Here is a 21,376-nt window from a genome sequence, read left to right on the forward strand (position 1 = left end):
CAGATTCTAGCAGATTCTAACACCTCTGTTTAGAATATCCATTGGGAGGGACAGGTGATGGTTTCCTGTGGAACTGCATGATCAATACAAGCACAGGAGACAATATTAAAACCTCTTGCATATGCTTGGCTTTGGAATATTAACCAAAGCTAATGTTAGGCTGTCTTTTAGTGGATATGTTCCTCTCCATGAATGCAAGTTGGAAATCTTGAATGTGCTGAAAAATAAATGCTACTTGAAGTTCAGTCCTTTTTAAAGCTTTTAATTGTGACCAACTATATATTTCATGTATTCCAGAATGCAGGTTTACTCAAGAGTGATTATACAGTACCTTCCACCCAAGTCTTTATCAAATAGAGCAAGTGTCAGCACACCAACCTTGTAATCACAGTTCCCATTTACAGCTACACGACACCTGAAGAGGTGACCTTGACCACAAACATCAACTTTATTATGCAGATTAAAAGTCTGCTGACAAAATTCTTCGATTGCTTGATCAAACATCGCTCGACTATCTTATGGTTCCATGGTTTTCCTGACATTCCAAATAAGTCATCTTAGGACACTAAAATAGCAGACTTTAAAGTGACAAACACAAATGCAGTTCAAATACTTTATTGAAAAGTTAACACATAAGGACCTCCAAGGTTTCCTGTGAGAATGTCAGTTACCCTGTGACAAGATTGCCTGAGAGACCACACATCACATCTGGAAAATGATCCAGTTGAGCATTATTGTGAACCATAACACCTCAGGTCATGCCTGCAAACAGTAGAAAACAAAACAAAGTCTGCCTGGTTGGCCAAGTATTCAGGTTCCCCAAAACATACAGGCTACCAAGTTTAACCACCCCAAAACTACTTGGTTTAGTTTAAGGGAGGGCTCCGTGTTCATCTTTGAAATAACATGGCGAGACATGGGCAAACCATGGTACAACACAGCTTAAGCTCGTTCTTGTGTGCATTGAAAGAAAAAAGGTCCAATTGAATAAAAAAAATAGTTTTGTATACTCATGTTCTGAATACAAGTTTCAAATGGGAGATGTGAAGACAGCCAAGGGATATCAGATCTATGGATGATCAAATCAGAAGAAAGGTTATGTATAAACCCAAGCATAACCATGTACTTATGTTTTACCAAAATAAAACATGTTTCAGGAATCAACACAAAGGAGCCACAGCCAACCATATGGAGACGTGTAATTCACTGTCATGGAAATGCTATATGAGGATTTGTATTAATTGTTGACCCACTGGAGAGTGTCTTTGGATGGAAACATTTATAAAAGCAAAACAGATTCAATTGCAAGAGCACCTCTAGATGAAAATGAGTTTGTTGTAGCCTTTAAAACTGTCCCTCCCAGACTTCCCATTGCTGGTTTGAGATGGAAACACATTGATGCCAGATTCTTCTGATTCCCTTGTCCACTTTACCACAAAAAGTGCTTAGGCCTCAAGTTCCAAACCGAGACCCAGCTTGTGGCCTCCAGAGTTGATGCTTTTACCATCTACAAGGGCAGACAGGGTGAGCTTCACACCTGGTCAGGAAACAGGAATGGATAACATCAAGTCAGGACTATAATTTGGTGGGAGCTAAGAAGTTGTGTTTTTAAATAAGTTAACCCATTTTGCTAACTTATCTTCAAAGTCAAATAAAAATGAAAGCAGTTATATCTTAAACCATAAGGCAACATATGAGATATGTACCACAGTGCATTGACAGGTTGTATTTTAGAATGGAGCACAATTCAACAATGCACATGTAGACCACCCCTGATGAAAACAAGATACTGTACATACTAAACGTTTTGCCTCCAGGGCCAAAAACGTATTTATTAGCGAGCCACGTACTAAGCTAATGCTTCAAGCTTCTCTGATGCCGGATTCTGCTTCTAGGGTGTAATACTCATGCATGCATAGTAGAGGGTTTTCTATAGATAACCTACTACTACCACTACCTACAACTATCAGTGTGAATCAGGTTAAGAGCTTGAGGTCAAAGAGACCCGAGTAGCACACACTAGTGCTCCACACTGAGGTTACCTTTGGAATGAGTGATGAGAAGCATACAATCCTGGGTAAAGTAAACATAAATCAGGCATATTTGAGCCATTAGGCATCACACATGAGATGGCTTACCTGGTCTCAGTGTTTGGGTGTAGCCAACACCAACAAGGCTGGTGTTGTTCACTTTAGCCTGAAAAGACAAAAACAACGGGATCATCCTCAAGATAATCATGGCTCGTCACTGGCAAAAGCAGCCTAATTCACTATTGCGCTTATTCAGTAGTACTCACACTAATAACAGCATCCTTGTCCATCTGGTACTTGGCGGCAATTCCAAAGCGTGTGCTGTTGCTGCCTGCAGTCCAAGCCAAGTTGACCGCCGTTTCGAGCTTGTTGCTCACCTTCTGGTAGATGGAGCCTCCAAATTCTGATCCATCATTTCTATATTAAGGAGTCATTTAGGAGAATAGAAAAGGATGAAGTGTGTGCTAGTCCCCAAAAGCACAGTAATTTACTCATGAAATTGACATGCATGAGATATTTCATATAGTGTCATTGATAAAATGACCTAATATACACACACACATTGTACGTACTGATGCGCAAAAAATAACTATCAAGTTTTAAAAGTCTGACATATCTCACATACACATTGGTGTGCAGCTGGAAGTCTCCGGTTTTGTAGCCAATGGCAAAGTTGTTTTGTGTCATCTTAGACTTGGCGGTGTCAAAGGTCATCTGATAGCCAGCAAGCCAGCCCTCGTAACCAACCACAGCAGCTCCGTGGATGGCTGGACCAGCAAAGTCAAAGTCAACATCACACCCCAGGTTGACATACTCGCGCTTGTAGGCAGTCTTGACTTTGCCACTCTTCTTGCTGTTGGAAAGAAAAAAATAAAATCTTAAGCAAATAGTCAACAGGGACCTACAAGAACATCCGACATGTTGACATGAATTACATCCAGTTACAGAACACAAATTCAACCTACTGTCCACAGCTAAAATACTATCAGTTTCTTATGATCTACATCCAATACTAATGCATTTTTCTAAATGAATTGAATTACAAGTAGCATGAGCTTCTAGCTCTAACTGTTTATAACTTAGTTATCAGCTATGCAGGACAGAATGACAAGTGGACATGGCAGTTCCAACATGACAACCCCGTACCCAACCCCATACACATAGAGACGAAATGTTAATTCCCACATAAAATGACATGCCCAAATACTTGATTTTGGGAAGAACCAGTTTGAGTAAGGAAAGGAAAAAAATTAGATTACAGTGAAACAAAACTGTATGCATGGGAAGCAGATTACAACTTGCAATAATATAAATACATATATTTTGACTGGATTCAGTCAAATAATTCTACAATCGTTTTTACAGGGGCAACAATGTAAAATATAGCAAACAAGCTTTTGAATGGTGAGTACTTATTTTATCTTGCATATGAGAAAGTGCATCACCTACATTCACACAATGGTGTAGAAGTGCACTCCCCTCACTAAGAACCATGGCATCGCATCCTTCCTTTGAGGTCTCAAGTCACACCTCTTGAAGCTCCATCTGGATTAACAATTTTAGATTTGGCCTGAGGGCACCGGAATCTGCACATTACTTTTAGTGATACTTGTTAATAGGTACACTACCATTCAAAAATTTCCTTATTTTTCAAACAAAAGCACTGTTTTTTTTCAATGAAGATAACGTTAAATTAATCAGAAATACACTATACATTGTTAATGTGGTAAATGACTATTCTAGGTGGAAACGTCTGGTTTTTAATGAAATATCTACATAGGTGTATAGAGGCCCATTTCCAGCAACTATTACTGTACGTGTTCGAATGGTACATTGTGTTTGCTAATTGCCTTAGAAGACTAATGGATGATTAGAAGGATTAGAATTAGAATGCCAAAGGTCTGCAATGTTGTAATTGCTGCAAATGGAGCATTATTTGACGAAAGCAAAGTTTGAAGAACAAAATTTATATTTCAAATAAAAATAATTATTTCTAATAATAATAATAATTAACCTTGTAAATGTATTGACTATATTTTCTATTCATTTTGAAAGTTATTTGATAAATAAAAGTGTGAGTTTTCATGGAAAACACGAAATTGTCTGGGTGACCCCAAACTTTTGAACGGTAGTGTAATTTCTCTGTATGTTGTTTTTGAGATCCTGTTGTACAACTGTCTTGGTCAACTGTCAAAATTGTTTCATGTTGTACTTAAGATAGTACAGTTCAAAAAAATAGAGTCTTGTGATATTGTAGTTGACATGCATTTGTTGGACCATGCTGAGATGTTATTTTGCACTGTTGCTGATAGTGACAGACGGCCCTGACTAACCACTAACTGCCTCTACCGTTAGAACTTCTGATCCTTGACTTTCTAGATGCACTATTTGTTGGATAAAAAAAATCCACTAAATCAATTAAATGTAAATGCACACTTGACTGGCCTTGAAAGTTCCATTTGAGGACTGACCACCACTCACCCAGACATGTACAGACCTCCTAATCATGTGTTGTATCGGTTGTGGATTAAGTCCTTTAAGAAATATTAGTGCAGAGCAACTACAGGAATCAGATAATCATATGCATAAGTGTTTCCCACACAAACTAATTTGTGGCGGTGCGCCACAGAATCAACACCGGCCGCCACATATTGCGTTTCGTTATTCTTTAAAACATTTTGTTTACGCTATTTAAAACACACAGCGTATTCGTTCAGCTGTATTTCCTTTCCCTGCTCTCCCTCCGTCTCTCGGTCACTCACGCGTCTCTCTCACATACAGACACAGTCCAGGGTTTTTCCTGCATAGAAAATGTTGGCGCACGCCAAAGCCGTTTTCCGAGCGCCAATGACATATCCCGAGCGCCAAAGGCAAAAAAAAAGTCTGCGATGAAGAAAAGAAAAAAGCTGTGTTCATCACGCGTGCAATGCATGTCAGCGAATATGTTCTCAATAGTATGTTTCAAGTAGGCTACAGCCGAACCCTCGTTCTGTTTTGATCAATAGTAATCGAGTTGATAAGCGTCTTCTTGTCTGATCAATACGCAACTGTGAGGTGCGCGAATGGACAGAGTGGCCACTAAACGTTGTTCCACTGCGAGGGCCAGCCCGACGTGCACGAATACACCTGTACAAATGCAAATGAAATTTCCACTCAAAATGCTGACAAAAGTTTGATTTACGATTTCCAACGCAGCCTCCATTGGTATTCTTAACCTGGAATGATAATATATAGTGCAGTGTTTCCTCTATGGCTACATTTCTGCCGCCACGGTATCAGAAATCAGGCTGTACAAAATTTTAGGCCGTCTATCAGCAGTGATTGTTAGAGTGCATGTCGGAGAATTGCACGGACACGCGCTTCACACCGCAGTTGAGATTGCGTGAGTGCGTCCTTGAGAACTGTAAGTCGTATAACTTATGTTGTCAGTTCATTTAAGCCTGTTATTGTATAAGTCTATAGTTCTTGCAAATTTAAATCAAGTTAACTGGTGATTTTCGTTGTTTGGTAGGCCACTCTGAAGCATGTACACTGCCTGCTTCATTTGATCTTGATATGCTAAGCATTCTGTAGCAAATAATAACAATAAACCCACTTTTTATTCATTAAAACTACTTCAGCATAATAATGCTCCTAAAATACAAACCTGAGCAAGGGCAGCAATCGCTATCGAATCAACAGACAACTTAGCTAGCAGGGGAAGAATACAAACAACGAAAATCACCAGTTAACTTGATTTAAATTTGCAAGAACTATAGAGTAGATAAGGGAACTCATTTCTATTCTTCCGTTTCTGGCAGATAGGACTTGAATGGGGTGTGAATTTTGTATAGGGTGTTAAATGTGTGCATTTTGGGTTGGGCAAATTATTAACGAACAAACGAAGGAATTATTTTGAACCCCCCCGATCTGACATGGAACACCCCCTCCCACCACAAATTGCTTTCTAATCTGCGGGAAACACTGCATAGACATAAATGCATGATGGTAGAGAAACTCATCTTACCCAGTGTTGGGAGAGAATGTTGTGTCAAATGTCAGCTTCAGTCCCTTAGAAATCTGGAGGCAAAAAAGCTCATATTAAATAAACCGACTTATTTCGTCCATCTTAAACTATGAGATGTTTGCATGTTTCAGACTTGTGACCAACCTGGTCTTCAACTGTGATCTCGGTCCCCAAGGTATTATCAGTGTTCCACTTCTCTGTGAAGGTCAGGCCATACTCTGACCTCTTGTATTTGGTTTCCAGGCTCCCGACCACTTTGCTGGTGTCAGTATTGGACGAACCAGCAGTTTTGAATTCCTGTTGAAGACACCACACAGCAAACAATTTAACATGGACAAAGCATTGATGAGAACAAATTATCTGTTTAAAAACACAAACCTAAATGTTACCGAGTCAGATAGCTATTGTGATAAGTTTCAAAGTTCCAACTCCATATGCTCCCAACATAGGCCTACTCATAAAATGTGCACAGGATATTCCTACCCTCACGTACATTACATATATATATATATTTTATATACAGGGATTTAGTGGAGGCTAAACAAACGCTGTTTACGCACCTCCCAAAATTCCGAAATAGCGTTTATCCACCTCTAAATAGCGTTAATGCGTGTTTACGCACATATAAGTTCCCTGCGCCTCGTATTCTGTCGTTGGAATAATCCAAAATAAATTTGGTGTAATTTTAAAACACCAAAGACTTCATATTGTTGAACATATAAGCGCTGTAGTCTGAATAATTTCATCTGCGCTGTATATGGTCTGTGACCCTCCAATCAATGCGTTGCGGCGGCGGCGACACCAATCAGGATCCACGAAGTATGTAAACACATACACGTTGAGGATTAGCCTACCTGTTCGAAATGGATTAATTAGCCATGGATATCAGACGATTTTTGAAGAGACCATCTATTGCTCCCACTCCTACAGATGCCCGCAAAAGGCCTCAAGTACAACGTAAGATCAATTCACGTTTGTAAACGTTGTTTTGGTTCGCACAACATCGCATTAAGACAGGGACAAACGCTAGCGGCTAGCCTACTATTAATAACGTGCTTTCAAATACGATGATGCAGGTACAAGCCAACCTTACCGGTTCCATCTAAATAGGCCTAATGAAACGTAATCATAAATAAATAATACAATTCATAGTTTACCCACTAATTTTAAAACGACACCACTGATTATATACACTGACTGTGGAACAACCTTAATAGTTTACATAATCATATAAACCTGCTCTTCAAAAGGTCATCTCGCATTTAGTGGTACACAAATTTATATTGAACAGGTAAATTAACTGGTTCAGACAGCTCCTATTCACCAGGTACTTACATAAACAGATGTAATCTAACAAATCTCCACTGTTTTGGACTTGATTGGTGTGCTTTTATAAATGTTAGACAACATTAATACATCTTATGTCCAAACTCACCACTCCACTGGCCGACTTGGTCTTGACATCAAGTTTGACCAGGCCGAACCCTTCAAACAGAGAAGATATCATTGCATGAACCACATAACATTAACCAATTATTCCAATTGAAACTAGAGGGGGTACAATTTCTGTTTGCTTGCATCGGTTGCAGATGGGTCCCTTTATGAACTGTAATTATTACAACTGATATTTCTGTATATTTTATATATAAATGCATTTATTATTTATAAAAATTACATAGATTTAAAAGCATACATTTGTTGCTGCTCATTTACAACGCAGAATACTAAGCAGGGCTCAACTTTAACATTTGTGGGTTTGAAACTTACTGGCCCCAAGACAAATTTTACTGGCCCCCCTTCCAAAAGTTGTAATTTATAATTGTTACATGTTAACATGTTTAACCATTTATTAAACACATCCTGGATATAAAAAGAACAAAAATGAAATCACATTTCTAGTGATAAAAAATAAAAAGGTAAGTCAGCAAAACAATTGACTTTTAACCTCAAACATGACGTGCTCTCTTCCCTGATGACAGCCATCTCTGCACAACTCTGTCTGGCAGAAACTGAAACCTCTGGTCCCTCAATGCTAATATATAAAAGCTTCCATAGCATTTCATCAGTATGATACCAATTACCCAAGTTGACACCATTCTTCTGCTGCAGTTCAATAACCTGGGGGAACGAGGTGAACGGCTGGCCCGTCTTAATTACGTGATATGCCGTTGTTATAAGTCGTGCAATAACACGATGGGCATCTACATTTAAATTCCTGACCAGCATGGTCAACGGCCTGGAAGATGGATTGTCAACCATCCGCTTAGCTGTCACGCAAACCAGGTGCTGTCTGCTAGCATGGCTGGTCAGGGATTGCTTTCTAAAATTGTCGGTGCCTGTGTAAAAAGATCTACTTTTGTCCGCTTTAGACGGGAACATACGACAGACAACAGTGCGTCTTCTTCGTTCCATAAAAAGTTGCTTCCGTTTGAGCTCGTAGTTCTACTTTGCTGCCATCTTCACTTTGTCTCGCAACAGTTATAAAAAAATGTATTGAGATTAGAGAATTACAATTTGACAACCACTCGTCACTCACTACTCAACTCTTGATTTGCCAACTGTGCGCCCCACGGGCTGCAAAGTTATTTATGGATTTAGCAGTTAGCAAAACATATGTATGGAAGCAAATCGTTACCAAAATTAAATGTGGCTGCATTATTTGACTCAAATGAAATTAGTAATCAATCATCCTATTTGCATTTTAATTTTCTTCTTCAAGAGTGCTCAATCTTTCACTTAATTAAAATGAATAAGAAATAGACATTTGAGATTTAATTTTCAAAACATGCCCCAGCAAATAGATACCAAAATTCAATTTGAAATGTAAAATTTGAAAATTCAAATGCATTTCCAGAAATGCATTTTCATTTTAAGAACGTGGCTGCAAAATCATGACCACAATTCAAATTCAAATGCATTTCCAGAAATGCATTTTCATTTTAAGAACGTGGCTGCAAAATCATGACCACAATTCAAATTCAAATGCATTTGCAGAAATGTAAAATGAACGAAAAAGCATTCTGAGCGGCGCAGCAGAGTAACGTCAGTAACCTTCAGCTCCTGAAGTGGAATAATATCACACTGTTGTAATTATGAAAGATAGAGAATGAGTATGGATTATATGATTGAAGTATGCCTTTTAATCACCTTTATACTTTTATATGTTACACTACTGGAAAAGCCTGATGCAAAGCCATTGATTGTTTAGTATTTCCCCTAAGATATAGAAGGAAAATTAAGCCCCAAAAGTGTTATTTTGGATGATTGGGGCTGGGTGTGAAAGAAGGCTATAAGATCAGGTTCCTACCATAGAAAACAACAAAACGCCCAGTGTCTGGCCTTCAAGGTCAGAGTAAATCTAAAAAAAATAGATGATTTCTCTATGCATGTAATTTGAAGCCTCTAGAGAAAGAGACCAATAGAGTGTAAAATGAATTATGCATTTGTGATAAACAATATTGTACCAATAGCAAATGTACAGAACTGATAAGGTTTTGATATAAAAGGTTATGTCCGGAGAATATTTCTCAGTCTGATTCTGCAGAATTTGGCTCACGTTTGAAAGGAATCACCCTGTTTGTATTGGATTCTGATTAAACACTTTGCATCAAACTCTGGAAGTTTTTGTGCTGTTTTCAAACTTAGAAAAATTAACCCAAGGACTTAGTACTTTGATTTTCTTCATCACTCCCTGCTGACCGAGCTACCCATCTTGTTCGGTAGGGGGTGGTGTGCACATCTGCATTGCATTACATTGCAAATGTGCCGGGAAATTGATTGAATTGCCGGGTCTTTAGAGGACGCATCACAGACTGAGCAACTTGATGTCAAACAATGACTAAAACAGTGGCAGAGCTACTATTAATGTGTAAATCTGTGACGGCAGAGTATGCAGCCAAGCTCTCTATGACTTGTTCTACTCGGTCACGGGCATCAGACTCAGATATATTATTAGATTCTACCTGCTCAGCTAATTCTAACAGTGTTTGCACAATTTGAGGGAGCGCCATGATCTGTGATGCGTCCTCTAAAGCAGCGGTCCCCAACCTTTTTTGCGCCACAGACCGCTTTCCTGTAAGACTTATTTTCACGGACCGGCAGGGACGGACTGGGAGGAAAGATAGGCCCTGGACAGCTGCTCTGCTAATGCATGCACATTCTGGGTTTGATGTGATCCTAGTTAGTGACTTCCACACCTAATGCGATAGTTTAGTTGATTTGAGCGAAAAATAGTTTTTGGAGTTTTATGTAAAATAAACAGCCGTTTTTTCAATTGACAAAACCATGTCTAGTGAATGTGATGTATTTTTGTCTCTTAATTTTTCAGTCCCATCTTTAAGTTTCTTAGCCTGGTTTTCCATCGTTATATTGTTACTAGCTAGCTTTCGATGTGTCAGTTCCACTGTTGTGTGTGACTATAAGCTACGACAGTGACACCCGAAGTGCGTTCCTTATATCCAGTTCAGGCCTATTCCATAATTTTGTTTGATTGCTGTCACGACAGAAAATCCCGCTTGATGTTGGAAATGGAAGCAGGGTTTTCAGTGCTTTAGTGGCGATCTCAGGATAGCCTTCATCCAAAACACCGATAGAGTTGTTGTCTCAAACAGGCTCCATTGAGTGGTAACTATCACTTGTCATGTGTCAAGAGGAAGAGACGCGCATGATACCGCTCAATAAAGCCCACAAACTTGCTAAAAAATGAGTAAACACGCATCTTTGCAGAGCTTTTTTGCTCAGGGGAAAAGGCCCGCGGAGAAGGAGAGAATCAGGTCATTTTTGGAAATGCATTTTCAAATTTTACATTTCAAATTGAATTTTGGTATCTATTTGCTGGGGCATATTTTGAAAATTAAATCTCAAATGTCTATTTCTTTTTCATTTTAATTAAGTGAAAGATTGAGCACTCTTGAAGAAAATTAAAATGCAAATAGGATGATTGATTACTAATTTCATTTATGAGTCAAATAATGCAGCCACATTCTTAAAATGCAAATGCATTTCTGGAAATGCATTTGCATTTGAATTTTGGTAACGATTGCTTCCATACATATGAAGGATGTTAAGTTTTACAATGCTCATTTTTTTTCCAATCAATAATTTGCAGTGGCCCGATCGGGCCAGTGAGTTGCTAGTTTATCTGTCCCGAAGTTACTTTTAACTGGCCCCGGGCCATCGTTATTGTCGAGCCCTGCAAGAGTGTAGAATGAAAAACAGTTGTCTTCTCATTTCTACGGTGGCCGACATGTGCAACCGTGCTGCAAACTAAGAAAACACATGCAAAGACAAAACACAAGCAAATTAAGAAAACATCTTCATTAATTTGACAACACATGCGCAGCACTCAGCAAACGCGCTGCAAATACACACAACACAACCTCTCTGGCTGGTCTAAATAAGTGTGTAATCTTCGGGTGTTTTGCTCAAGCTTGTTCAGACAACAGGTTATTGCTGCGCTTTTGAACACCACTTGCATATTTTCTTTTACTCATGTCTCTACCGTCATCTAGCAAAACGTAATGATTAGCATCATAAAAAAAAAAACTACCATGAAGAAAAATAACAATGGTTCCCAGTTCCCCTTGCCCGGACGAGGGTCACCGGGCCCCCCCCTGGAGCCAGGCCCGGGAGTGGGGCTCGATGGCGAGCGCCTGGTGGCCGGGCCTTTTCCCATAGGGCCCGGCCGGGCACAGCCCAAAGAGGCAACGTGGGACCCCCTTCCAGTGGGCTCACCATCTGCAGGAGGGGTCATGGGGGTCGGGTGCAGTGTGAGATGGGCGGCGGTAGGGGTGGAACGGTACATGTATTCATACCGAACCGTACGGGTGTCACGGTTCGGTGCATGAAATTACACAGAGAATACACGGTATAAAAATAAATAAATAAAACTTGTGTGCAAATTAATTAATGTAATGCGGAACTACTGTTAGATACTCGTGTTCTTTCGGGACATCTAATCTGAAGTTCTGATTGGTGCCGCCGTGAGTCAGAGATAGGCTAGCTAGCAGCACTAAGGATGACTATGGCGAGTGGCGGCGACCCACTAGAGATAGAGGACCCACCGACCGTTTTAAGATTGCAAGTTTGGGAAAACTTCGGTTTCCCATTCAGTTACAGTAGTACAGGCGAGAGAGTTGTGGATAAGACGAGCACTGTGTGTCGGCGTGGTTCAGCAGTTATGGGCAGTGACGTGCAGTCTGGGTAGGCACTGCCTACCCTGCCAAAATTCAATCGTAAACATTTTTATTAAATCATTTTATTTAATAAAATTGTATTTTTACTGTTTATTCTTGTGATTTATATATGCAGTGTGTGTTATTGCAATTGTTTAGACGTTACGATGACGAATGTAGCAGTTACGCATAATCAAATACACAAAATAAATTAATTGTAGAATAAGCAGTGCTTTTACTGTCCGTTCACTGCGGATGACAAGCGAAAAACTCACTTGCGCACTTCGATTCTGTATTCTTCATGTCCTGTAGGCTACCAGTCAAACGTTTGGACACATTTTCCCATTTAAGTGCCTAGCCTCTTACTGACATCACCGCACATCACTGGTTGTGGGGTATGTGACTGGAAATACATCTAACATGCTAACGCATTTGGCGTGTGCTAAATTACAAAAAAATATCAGACGCCATCACCCAGGTGTGCCAATCACTGGAACGAGACAAATTTTTTTCAACTTCTCCCTACAGTACTTAACCAGCCATTAGATACAAAAATAGGGCCAAATAAATTACTAACGCAATCGGAATTTACATGTCTTCTTCAATGCCCCGTATTCACTCGTAGAGGAACCTGGTTTGTTTTGCTTTTCCCTCCGTTGTACCGAACTCGTACCGAACCGTGATGTCTGAACCGCGGTATAAACCGAACCGTGACTTCAGTGTACCGTTCCACCTCTAGGCGGCGGCCGAAGGCGGGGGCCTTGGAGGTCCGATCCTCGGCTGCAGAAGCTAGCTCTAGGAACGTGGAACGTCACCTTGCTGGCGGGAAAGGAGCCTGAGCTGGTGCGCAAGGTAGAGAGGTTCCGGCGAGATATAGTCAGCCTCGACACATAGCATCAACTCCGGAACCAGTCTCCTGGAGAGGGGCTGGACTCTCTTCCACTCTGGAGTTGCCCTTGGTGAGAGGCGTCGAGCTGGGGTGGGAATACTTGTTTCCCCTCGGTTCGGCGCCTGTACGTTGGGGTTCACCCCGGTGGACGAGAGGGTAGCCTCCCTCCGCCTTCAGGTGGGGGGACGGGTCCTCACTGTTGTTTGTGCTTACGCACCAAACGGCAGCTCAGAGTACCCACCCTTTTGGAGTCTCTGGTGAGGGGTGCTGGAAAGCGCCCCTCCCGGAGATGCCCTCGTCCTCCTGGGGGACTTCAATGTGGGCAATGACAGTGAGACCTGGAGGGGCGTGATTGGGTGGAACAGCCCCCCCAATCTGAACCAGAGCAGTGCTTTGTTGTTGGACTTCTGTGCTAGACACAGCTTGTCCATAACGAACACCATGTTCAACAAGCATAAGGGTGTCCATATGTGCAATGTCTTGGAAAGTCGGGTGAGGAGAGGGGCGGAGCTGTCAACTGATCACCACCTGGTGGTGAGTTGGCTACGATGGCCCAAACATAATGTGAGGGTCTGCTGGGAACGGCTGGCAGAATCCCCTGTCAGAAGGAGCTTCAACTCCCACCTCCGGGAGAGCGTCGATCATGTCTCTGGGGGGGGGGGGGGGGCGAGGACATTGAGTCCGAATGGGCCATGTTTCGGGCCTCCATTGTTGAGGCGGCTGACCGGAGCTGCGGCCGCAAGGCGGTCGGTGCATGTCGCGGCGGTAACCCTCGAACCCGGTGGTGGACGCCGGAGGTGAGGGATGCCGTCAAGCTGAAGAAGGAGGCCTATCGGACTTCATTGGCTGGTAGGACTCCAGAGGCAGCTGATGTGTACCGGCAGGCCAAGCGGAATGCGGCTTTGGCGGTCGCAAAGACCCGGGCGTGGGAGTTCGGCGAGGCCATGGAGAACGACTTCCGAACGGCTTCGAAAAGGTTCTGGACCACCATCTGGCGACTCAGGAGGGGGAAGCAGTGCACAGTCAACGCTGTGTATGGTGGGAATGGTGCGCTGCTGACCTCGATGGGGGGACGTCCTGGATCGGTGGAAGGAATACTTTGAAGACCTTAATTACACCAACATGCCTCCAACGTGGAGGCAGTCTGGGGACATCGGGGGGGGGCCCTTCTATCTCTGGGGCTGAGGTCGCTGAGGTGGTTAAAAAGCTCAGCGGTGGCAGGGCCCCTGGGGTGGATGAGTTCCGCCCGGAGTTCCTTAACCCTTGTGTCATCTTCGGGTCATTCTGACCCATCAGTCATTGTGACCCACTGTCGTATTGCGACAAATTTACCTCATACAAAAACAAAGTGAAGCATTTTCTTTTAACTGTCGGGCTGTCTCAGACCCCCCACATTGCAATGGTTAAAAGAAAATTATTTTTATTTGTTTTTGTATTGGGTGAAATTGGGTAAACACAACGATGGTTCGTTGTGAACCTTTGGGTCATGTGACCCGAAGGCAGCACGAGGGTTAAGGCTCTGGATGTTGTAGGGCTGTCTTGGTTGACACGACTCTGCAACATCGCGTGGACATCGAGGACCTCTGGACTGGCAGACCGGGGTAGTGGTTCCCCCCTTTAAAAAGGGGGACCAGAGGGTGTGCTTCAACTTTAGGGGATCACACTCCTCAGTAGGGATGGGTATCGAGAACCGGTTCTTGTTTAGAACCGGTTCCCAGTTAACCGATTCCTTGGAATCGGCAGCCAAATTCTTTAACGTTTCTGCTAACGGTTCTCTGTGCCGTTGCGCATGCGCAAACTTTTATAGTATATTCAGACTGCAGCAAACATGGCAAAGACGCAGAAGCATTCAAAAGTTTGGTTGTATTTCACACGACAAAATGACAACAACACCACTTGTAACGCGTGTAAAAAGTCTATTTCGTCAAAGGCAGGAAATACAACAAATATTGTAGCAGAGCCAACAGACAAACCACGTACCATCACACCTTTCCAATACCCTCGACAAGGAGAAAGGGGGTTTTCCCCCTTGTCCTTATCTCCAGAGCAGGAGCTTCAAAGCTTCATGGGGTCAGAAGGTAGACCAAAATGGCCTTACAGTATGGAGACAAAGGATTTTAAGGAAGAACTAACTTTTCTGGATTTACAAACATATTCTCAAGGACTACATGGCTCATGGACACTATTTCAATGTGTTATAATGTATGCTTTCCCTTTAATGCTGTGTTGATATAATTTGATGTTTTAATGTAACTTCCTTTCCTGTTATGATAAATCAGTCAATCTTGATATCAAAATGATTCTAATCTACAAACTAAACCATTTATTTATGTTGTATTGTTATATTTTGAAGTATAAGCAATACATGGACATTTGAAATAGCTGAACTCTGAAAAGTTATCAACCACTTCACACCCATACGTCAATCTCAGGATGGACGCCCTGGTGGGAGTAACTGACCAATCAAAGAGTTCACCTCCAAAAGGATACCCCCTTTCGCAAGGATTATAAAACCTCGACGCACAAGCAATCCTTGCTTTTTCGCAAGGATTCACCGGAAGTGTTCGCGACACATCTGACCTATCCTTCTCAATCAGCAACCCACTGGACCACTAGGAACTTGAACGAAAGATTCCTTTGCTCTAACCGTTTGACAACGACGAACGGAACTTTGACTCTTCTTCTTCAAACTGACTAACAGTAACTGCGATATTGCTACATTTCTTACTTGTGAACATTGGCATATTGGGATTTAATTTGTTACGTTTGATTTTAGTTTGCAAATGATTTAACCTAACTTTCGTTAGGATTAGTTAACATACTCTCCCATTGTTCTCCAGAAGCTCTCTCTCTCCCTTCCCCCTCCCCACGCGCTCTCAACCTACCATCTTGTACCAACCCTCATCATAGTTTAGGACCTACTGTATACAGTTCAACTCAACTCACTTTCAACTAACCTATAACTTCTCTGGTATTTGTTCATTATAATTACATTTCCTTAAATAAATCATTGTTTATAATACTCGCGTTATCCCTCACATTATCTGATCTGCTCTACTTTCATAGAAATTCACTACTTAAGATTGGACTGATTATTACGAAGGCTATTATTCAATAAGGTTTCCTCTGTCCCTTTAACAAATAAGAGGTGGTGCCCCCAAGAACTACATACTTTATTATAAATTAAGTATTGCTAATCTTAAACGAGCAAACCCCGCTACAATATGAAGAAGCAATTGAACACACAGCATGGAATGAAGTTACTGGAATGTCATGTGTTCGATGCATGCAGCAGCGCAACTAACGTTCGTGCTTCATCTCTAACTATCCAAGGTAGAGCTAAACTCCTCAAAAGTGATCACAACTACTTGTCACTGTGTGAAGCAATTTGCCTTTATTGTGTATAGTCGATTAAGTTATCTTCTGTCCTGTCGTTTAAAGCATACATTTTAGCTCCGGCATTCCTCTCCCATTATTGATCACTTCACGTTAATTATCGAAGTGCGCGTGTTATCAGCAAAAGTTTGCGTTGTCGTGTTAACCCATTATTAAACTTCGCATATCGATTTTTAATCCATTATTAAACTTCGCATTTTAATTGTTTAACAGAATGGCCGATGTTTGACACTGTCATATTATATGATTTGACCTTGGCTGAAAATGGAAGATTCTATAGCTAAGCTAGCGAAGCTAATAGAAGTGTAGAAGAAGAGCAACGGAAAAATGTAAATGTGGGTAAATTGTTTTGTGGGACGCATGTCATTGATGGACTGGCACATCAAACAGGTGTTACTTTAGATATGTGGGAGACTAGTTTTTAAGGGAGATAAGGTAGGTTGCGTAAAGTTAGATTCAACCCTTAAATCAGGGAGGGGAGAGCAGTACCGTAAGCCTCATCCGTACTTATTGATACAATACAATTAGTGTTTACTTTTTGTCCATCATAAACAAACAGAAGTGTTCAAATCAAGGTATTTGAAAAAAATGGGCAATGCCAATGTCACAACAAGCACCTAACACCCAAGCCCTGTTCAAGGTTAAATACACCCCAAAGTGGCCAAAAATTAACATTACAGCAGTAGCGCCAAACGTGACAAACATTTGCATTTTTGTGTTCTCGATTTAACATCATTATTTATAACGAAGTACCGGACACCGTTAGCTCGCAATGTACAAAGAATGTAAGTCATATTTCCCGCCCTGGCTAGAAGCAGAGCTCTGTGACGTACAACAATGGTGTTCTTAAAGGGAGCTTGACAGCCTCTCAGTGCCACAAAACTCAAGGCTTAAAGCGGTGGAACGTTATTTTTTTTTAACCTAAAATCACACCTAAAAACTGGATTTGTGAGAAAATTAATAGAGGTAACTGAAATCTGACTTCGGATTAGTTTAACCCTCGTGCTGCCTTCGGGTCACATGACCCAAAGGTTCATAACGAACCATCGTTGTGTTTACCCAATTTTACCCAATACAAAAACAAATTAAAATAATTTTCTTTTAACCTTTGCAATGTGGGAGGTCTGAGACAGCCCAACGGTTAAAAGAAAATGCTTCACTTTGTCTTTGTATGCGGTAAATCTGTCGCAATACGACGGTGGGTCACAATGACTGATGGGTCAGAATGACCCGAAGATAACACAAGGGTTAAGTTACGTTAGGTTACATACGGAATGGAAAAACAAACGGAGCAAAACTGATAGGAAACTTTCGGTCTGTCCCCCCTATACTAGGTAGTCACGCGTGTTTTCGTGACATTAGGGACGTTAGTGACTGTGGTTAGCAAGTTAGTAATTTCAGCCTAAACCGTGCAACGGAACGTAAATTAAAATACAAGCAACTCAATCGCCACCAAGACAAACCTTTTGACACCAACGTTGTCCATGTAGTCCAAATATTGACAGATCCTAGCAGGGCTCTAGAGTGCAACTAATTTGGTCGCACATGCGACCAAAATTTGTAAGGGTGCGACCAGAGCCTGTTTAAGGAGAGCCTGGCCACTCCCTATTAAGCCCCATTGTACCGAATTTTGTTGCAGTTCCACTGGGAGTGATCGCGGTCGAGTGCAAAATTAATGGGAGTCTATGGAGCTAAACGGCTAAATTGATCTCTTTCACCTGATTGTCGTTGAGAAATCTCAGATTTAATTGTAGTTTTTGCATGTTCAACATGGATTACAGGTCGAAAGTTGAATGAACGAGTACTTATGTCCTTTCAATTTCTTACAGGGTAAGTCGTTGTTGCCCATAACACGCTAGCATTCTGTTAACGAATGCTGATTGGTTAGTGAAGGACTGACTACGACTAGAGATCCCGCTTGATGGCATCCGAAGCAGAACCAGAATGTCAGAGCATTAGCAACATTAGCAACAACATTAAACCAAAACTCTAGCATGTGTATTGACAGGGAGAGCCTCCCCTGTCAGCTGTGTTTTCAATGCCTCGAGAGAAAAATGGAAGTGACCAGAGCTTGCCGTGAAGCAGTATCTCTGGCCGTACAATGTGTATGACGTCAATTACATTTTAAAAGGCTTTTTATAACAGAAAGGCAACTTTAAAAAAATCTAACACCCAGCAGTGTATTTTTTTGCCTCCCCTTTCGTATTCAGAATTCAAATTACTAGACAAAAAATTATATCCTGAGAAAAGTGGATTTTTACCATAGACCTCCATTCATTCTGCACTCGGCCGTTAGCGCCCTCATATGTAACTAGAGTGGAACTGCAACCGGTTCATAACCCGGAAGTTTCCCAAGAGTGGCAGTTCTCCCCATATTAGACATTCTCTGGTGTGAATAAAAATCTTAGGTCGCACCGGTGCACCTAATGCCCTCGCATCCGCTGCCTTTCCATGAACGAAGCGTTTGTTCTCCTTTGACGGAACTCACATATGGTTGGATCATATTGTGGACTAAACCAATCAGAGAAAGATGGGGAGGGTATTTGCCTCTGATTGGCTGTGGTCCAGATATTCCTGTAGGCCTACACCGCTCTGTGTACTGTGTGATTGAAATTGCGACCTGAGCACCAGAGAATCAGTTACGGCAATCAGCATCAGCAAAATAAACGAAAGAAAAAACAGATGACGAACAATGAAAAGAAAGACCCATAGAGTTTTTTCTTTAAGAAAAGTAGGCAGGCCTGGTCGCCCCCAACACTCTCCCCGGTCAATGCTCCGACAACAGCCCAGACATGGAGCTACTTCAGCCACCAGTCTCCCCAGTCCCTGGTAAGATACTTCCAGGGAGTCCTTCGTCTCAGTGAGTCCTTCGTCTCAGTGAAGCACTTTAAAAAAATATATTTATTTTTAAAAGTTTTTTGTGCTTCAAATTTAAAAAAGTATTTACCTACAACTTATTCTTGTTTAAAATCATTTACATAATATATATGAATGTATATGGAGCGTGATAAAAAGGTGACCTTGAAAATTGGGTGTTAAAGGCGACGCAAGGAAAAATTTGGGGCCACCTAAATTTTGTGCTGGTGCACCTAAATAAAAAAGTTAGGCGCACCAGTGCAACCAAGGCAAAAAGTTAGTCTGGAGCCCTGTTATGGGTGGGAAAATAAATAATAAATAAATAATACATATATATGAGAGAGAACAAAAGATTGTGCTCTTGCTGAAGGCAAGCACAACCAAATATCCTGTAGCTCTCTATATTATGTAGGAAGCATCAAACCACTTGTTTTTACCATTTATAAATTGTCACTTCGATGCCTACTTTAGAATAAAATAAAGGTACCATAGCCTTTGTTGAAAATATCCTTGGCAGATTTGCCCAGATCAGCATATGAGGGAGGCACAGCCATTCTACCTGCAGAATGAAAAAAGAGTTATTAAGCAGTCTAATGATCCTATACCTTACAATAACGGCATCAGACCTAGGCACAACTTAAGTAGACAATATTTCCAGTTGAGTTTGATAATGGCTGTGTGAACCCTTAATACTTTCTTCATTAATAACTCAGCGTTGGGTGGAAGAAATCATTACTGAGGTAGTTATTTGAGATCAGAAGGCCAGGTTCACCTGCTCAAAGGGTAAGGGGTAATGCAGTTTCTGTATTGCAGATGACAGAAGAGCTGGTAAACAGACGTTCCAGCGAACTTTTCTTTCCCAAAATGAATAAGTGTAGTGTACATCTACCACTAGCACAAGAGCTTGCGTGTATCAGACATTATATTAGTGATTAGAAAAGTTAGGCAGTAGTTAACATAAGTTTCGTTTAGGTGCATGTATGATATCTAGGGAGTTAATGTTCCATAGCTGCAGCTACTATTGGCGACGCAGAGCAACTGGCTCGCTTCATGTCAAGCAGTGCAGTGGGCAAGGTTAACAGGAAGCCATTTTAACATAAAAAGCTAGCAAACGTTATTTTGAAATGGCCACGTTCAAAACTGTAGGAAATGTGTCGAGAAAGATAGTAGACGTAAATACGTTTCCCTAAACAGAAATACAAGCGACTGCATATGCAAGTCTTATGAAATTACAGAATTCGGTTGAACTCAGCAGCCAGTGTTCCTTGAAAAAGCTGTAGTCTAACTGTGTAGCAAAAGAAGCTGTGTATTTGATAACAAGGTGGCCATGCTGGCATATATGATTGCACCGAAACCCAAAAACATTAGGGATACCCTTGGGGTCAGTCGTTTTTAACACATCGTCAAATCATCTCAGATATGACATGTGCTTCGGTTCGGACGCGCCCGTACTTTCTAGGCCCTGCTCTAGCTGCACTAGCTAGAAGTAGTACTAGCCGACTGTTGGTAGGCTACTACAGTACAGTAGCAGTTAGCTGCAGACAGTGACACACCTAGCTTAGCTTGATGTTAGAGCTTTCCGGCAAGCATGGTCATGCACTGCGACAATCGTTCCCCATAAGAGTGGATCAACAGTGGCGTGCAGGACTTTTTGCGTTGCTTACCCGTTGGAAATTTGTCTTGCGGGTTAACTAAAGCGACTTTTATCCTGGTGTTTCTGACACCACGGTGCTGTTTTTTGCTTCACCAGTTGGAGGGCGAATTGAAGGAGACTGCAATGTAACTCCAACCTATCATTATCATCCTAGACATTCAGGACCCCTCACAGGATCACAGCGCGCCTGCATAGAAATAACATTTTAGCAAGTATAAACTGGAAAGGGTTAAAGCTTTTACAACGGTAACTAGCTCTATATGTAAAACTAAGTGAAAACAGATTTGTAGAACTAGTGCACAGTGCCCGTGATGCAGTCGGTGTGATTAAGATGTCTGTGAAACAAATACCAGGGCTGCCAACTTTTACAAA

General features: G+C 41.5%; 1 protein-coding gene across 1 annotated transcript; it reads right to left on the reverse strand.

Moving 5' to 3' along the window:
- Window positions 1-599: 599 nt before the first annotated feature.
- Window positions 600-21,170, reverse strand: vdac2 (voltage-dependent anion channel 2). Its single transcript, XM_062463251.1, has 9 exons — window positions 21,015-21,170; window positions 19,838-19,909; window positions 7,472-7,521; window positions 6,181-6,333; window positions 6,037-6,089; window positions 2,656-2,883; window positions 2,297-2,447; window positions 2,139-2,196; window positions 600-1,537 (listed from the first exon to the last, which is right to left on the reverse strand). Exons 2-9 carry the CDS (start codon window positions 19,902-19,904, stop codon window positions 1,446-1,448), a joined length of 852 nt encoding a protein of 283 aa, XP_062319235.1. The 5' UTR covers window positions 19,905-19,909; window positions 21,015-21,170; the 3' UTR covers window positions 600-1,445.
- Between the last annotated feature and the right edge of the window lie 206 nt (window positions 21,171-21,376).

This window comes from Osmerus eperlanus, chromosome 6 (genome assembly GCF_963692335.1).
Source record: "Osmerus eperlanus chromosome 6, fOsmEpe2.1, whole genome shotgun sequence".
NCBI lineage: Eukaryota > Metazoa > Chordata > Actinopteri > Osmeriformes > Osmeridae > Osmerus > Osmerus eperlanus.

Excerpts from the sequence above, each read along its gene's own strand:
- vdac2 (XM_062463251.1), bottom strand. The coding sequence starts at position 19,904 with ATGGCTGTGCCTCCCTCATATGCTGATCTGGGCAAATCTGCCAAGGAT. Across the intron at positions 2,884-6,036 it reads ACATTCTCTCCCAACACTGG|CAAGAAGAGTGGCAAAGTCA; the intron begins GTAAGATGAGTT and ends TCTTTCCAACAG. Across the intron at positions 2,197-2,296 it reads ACAAGGATGCTGTTATTAGT|GCTAAAGTGAACAACACCAG; the intron begins GTGAGTACTACT and ends TTGTCTTTTCAG.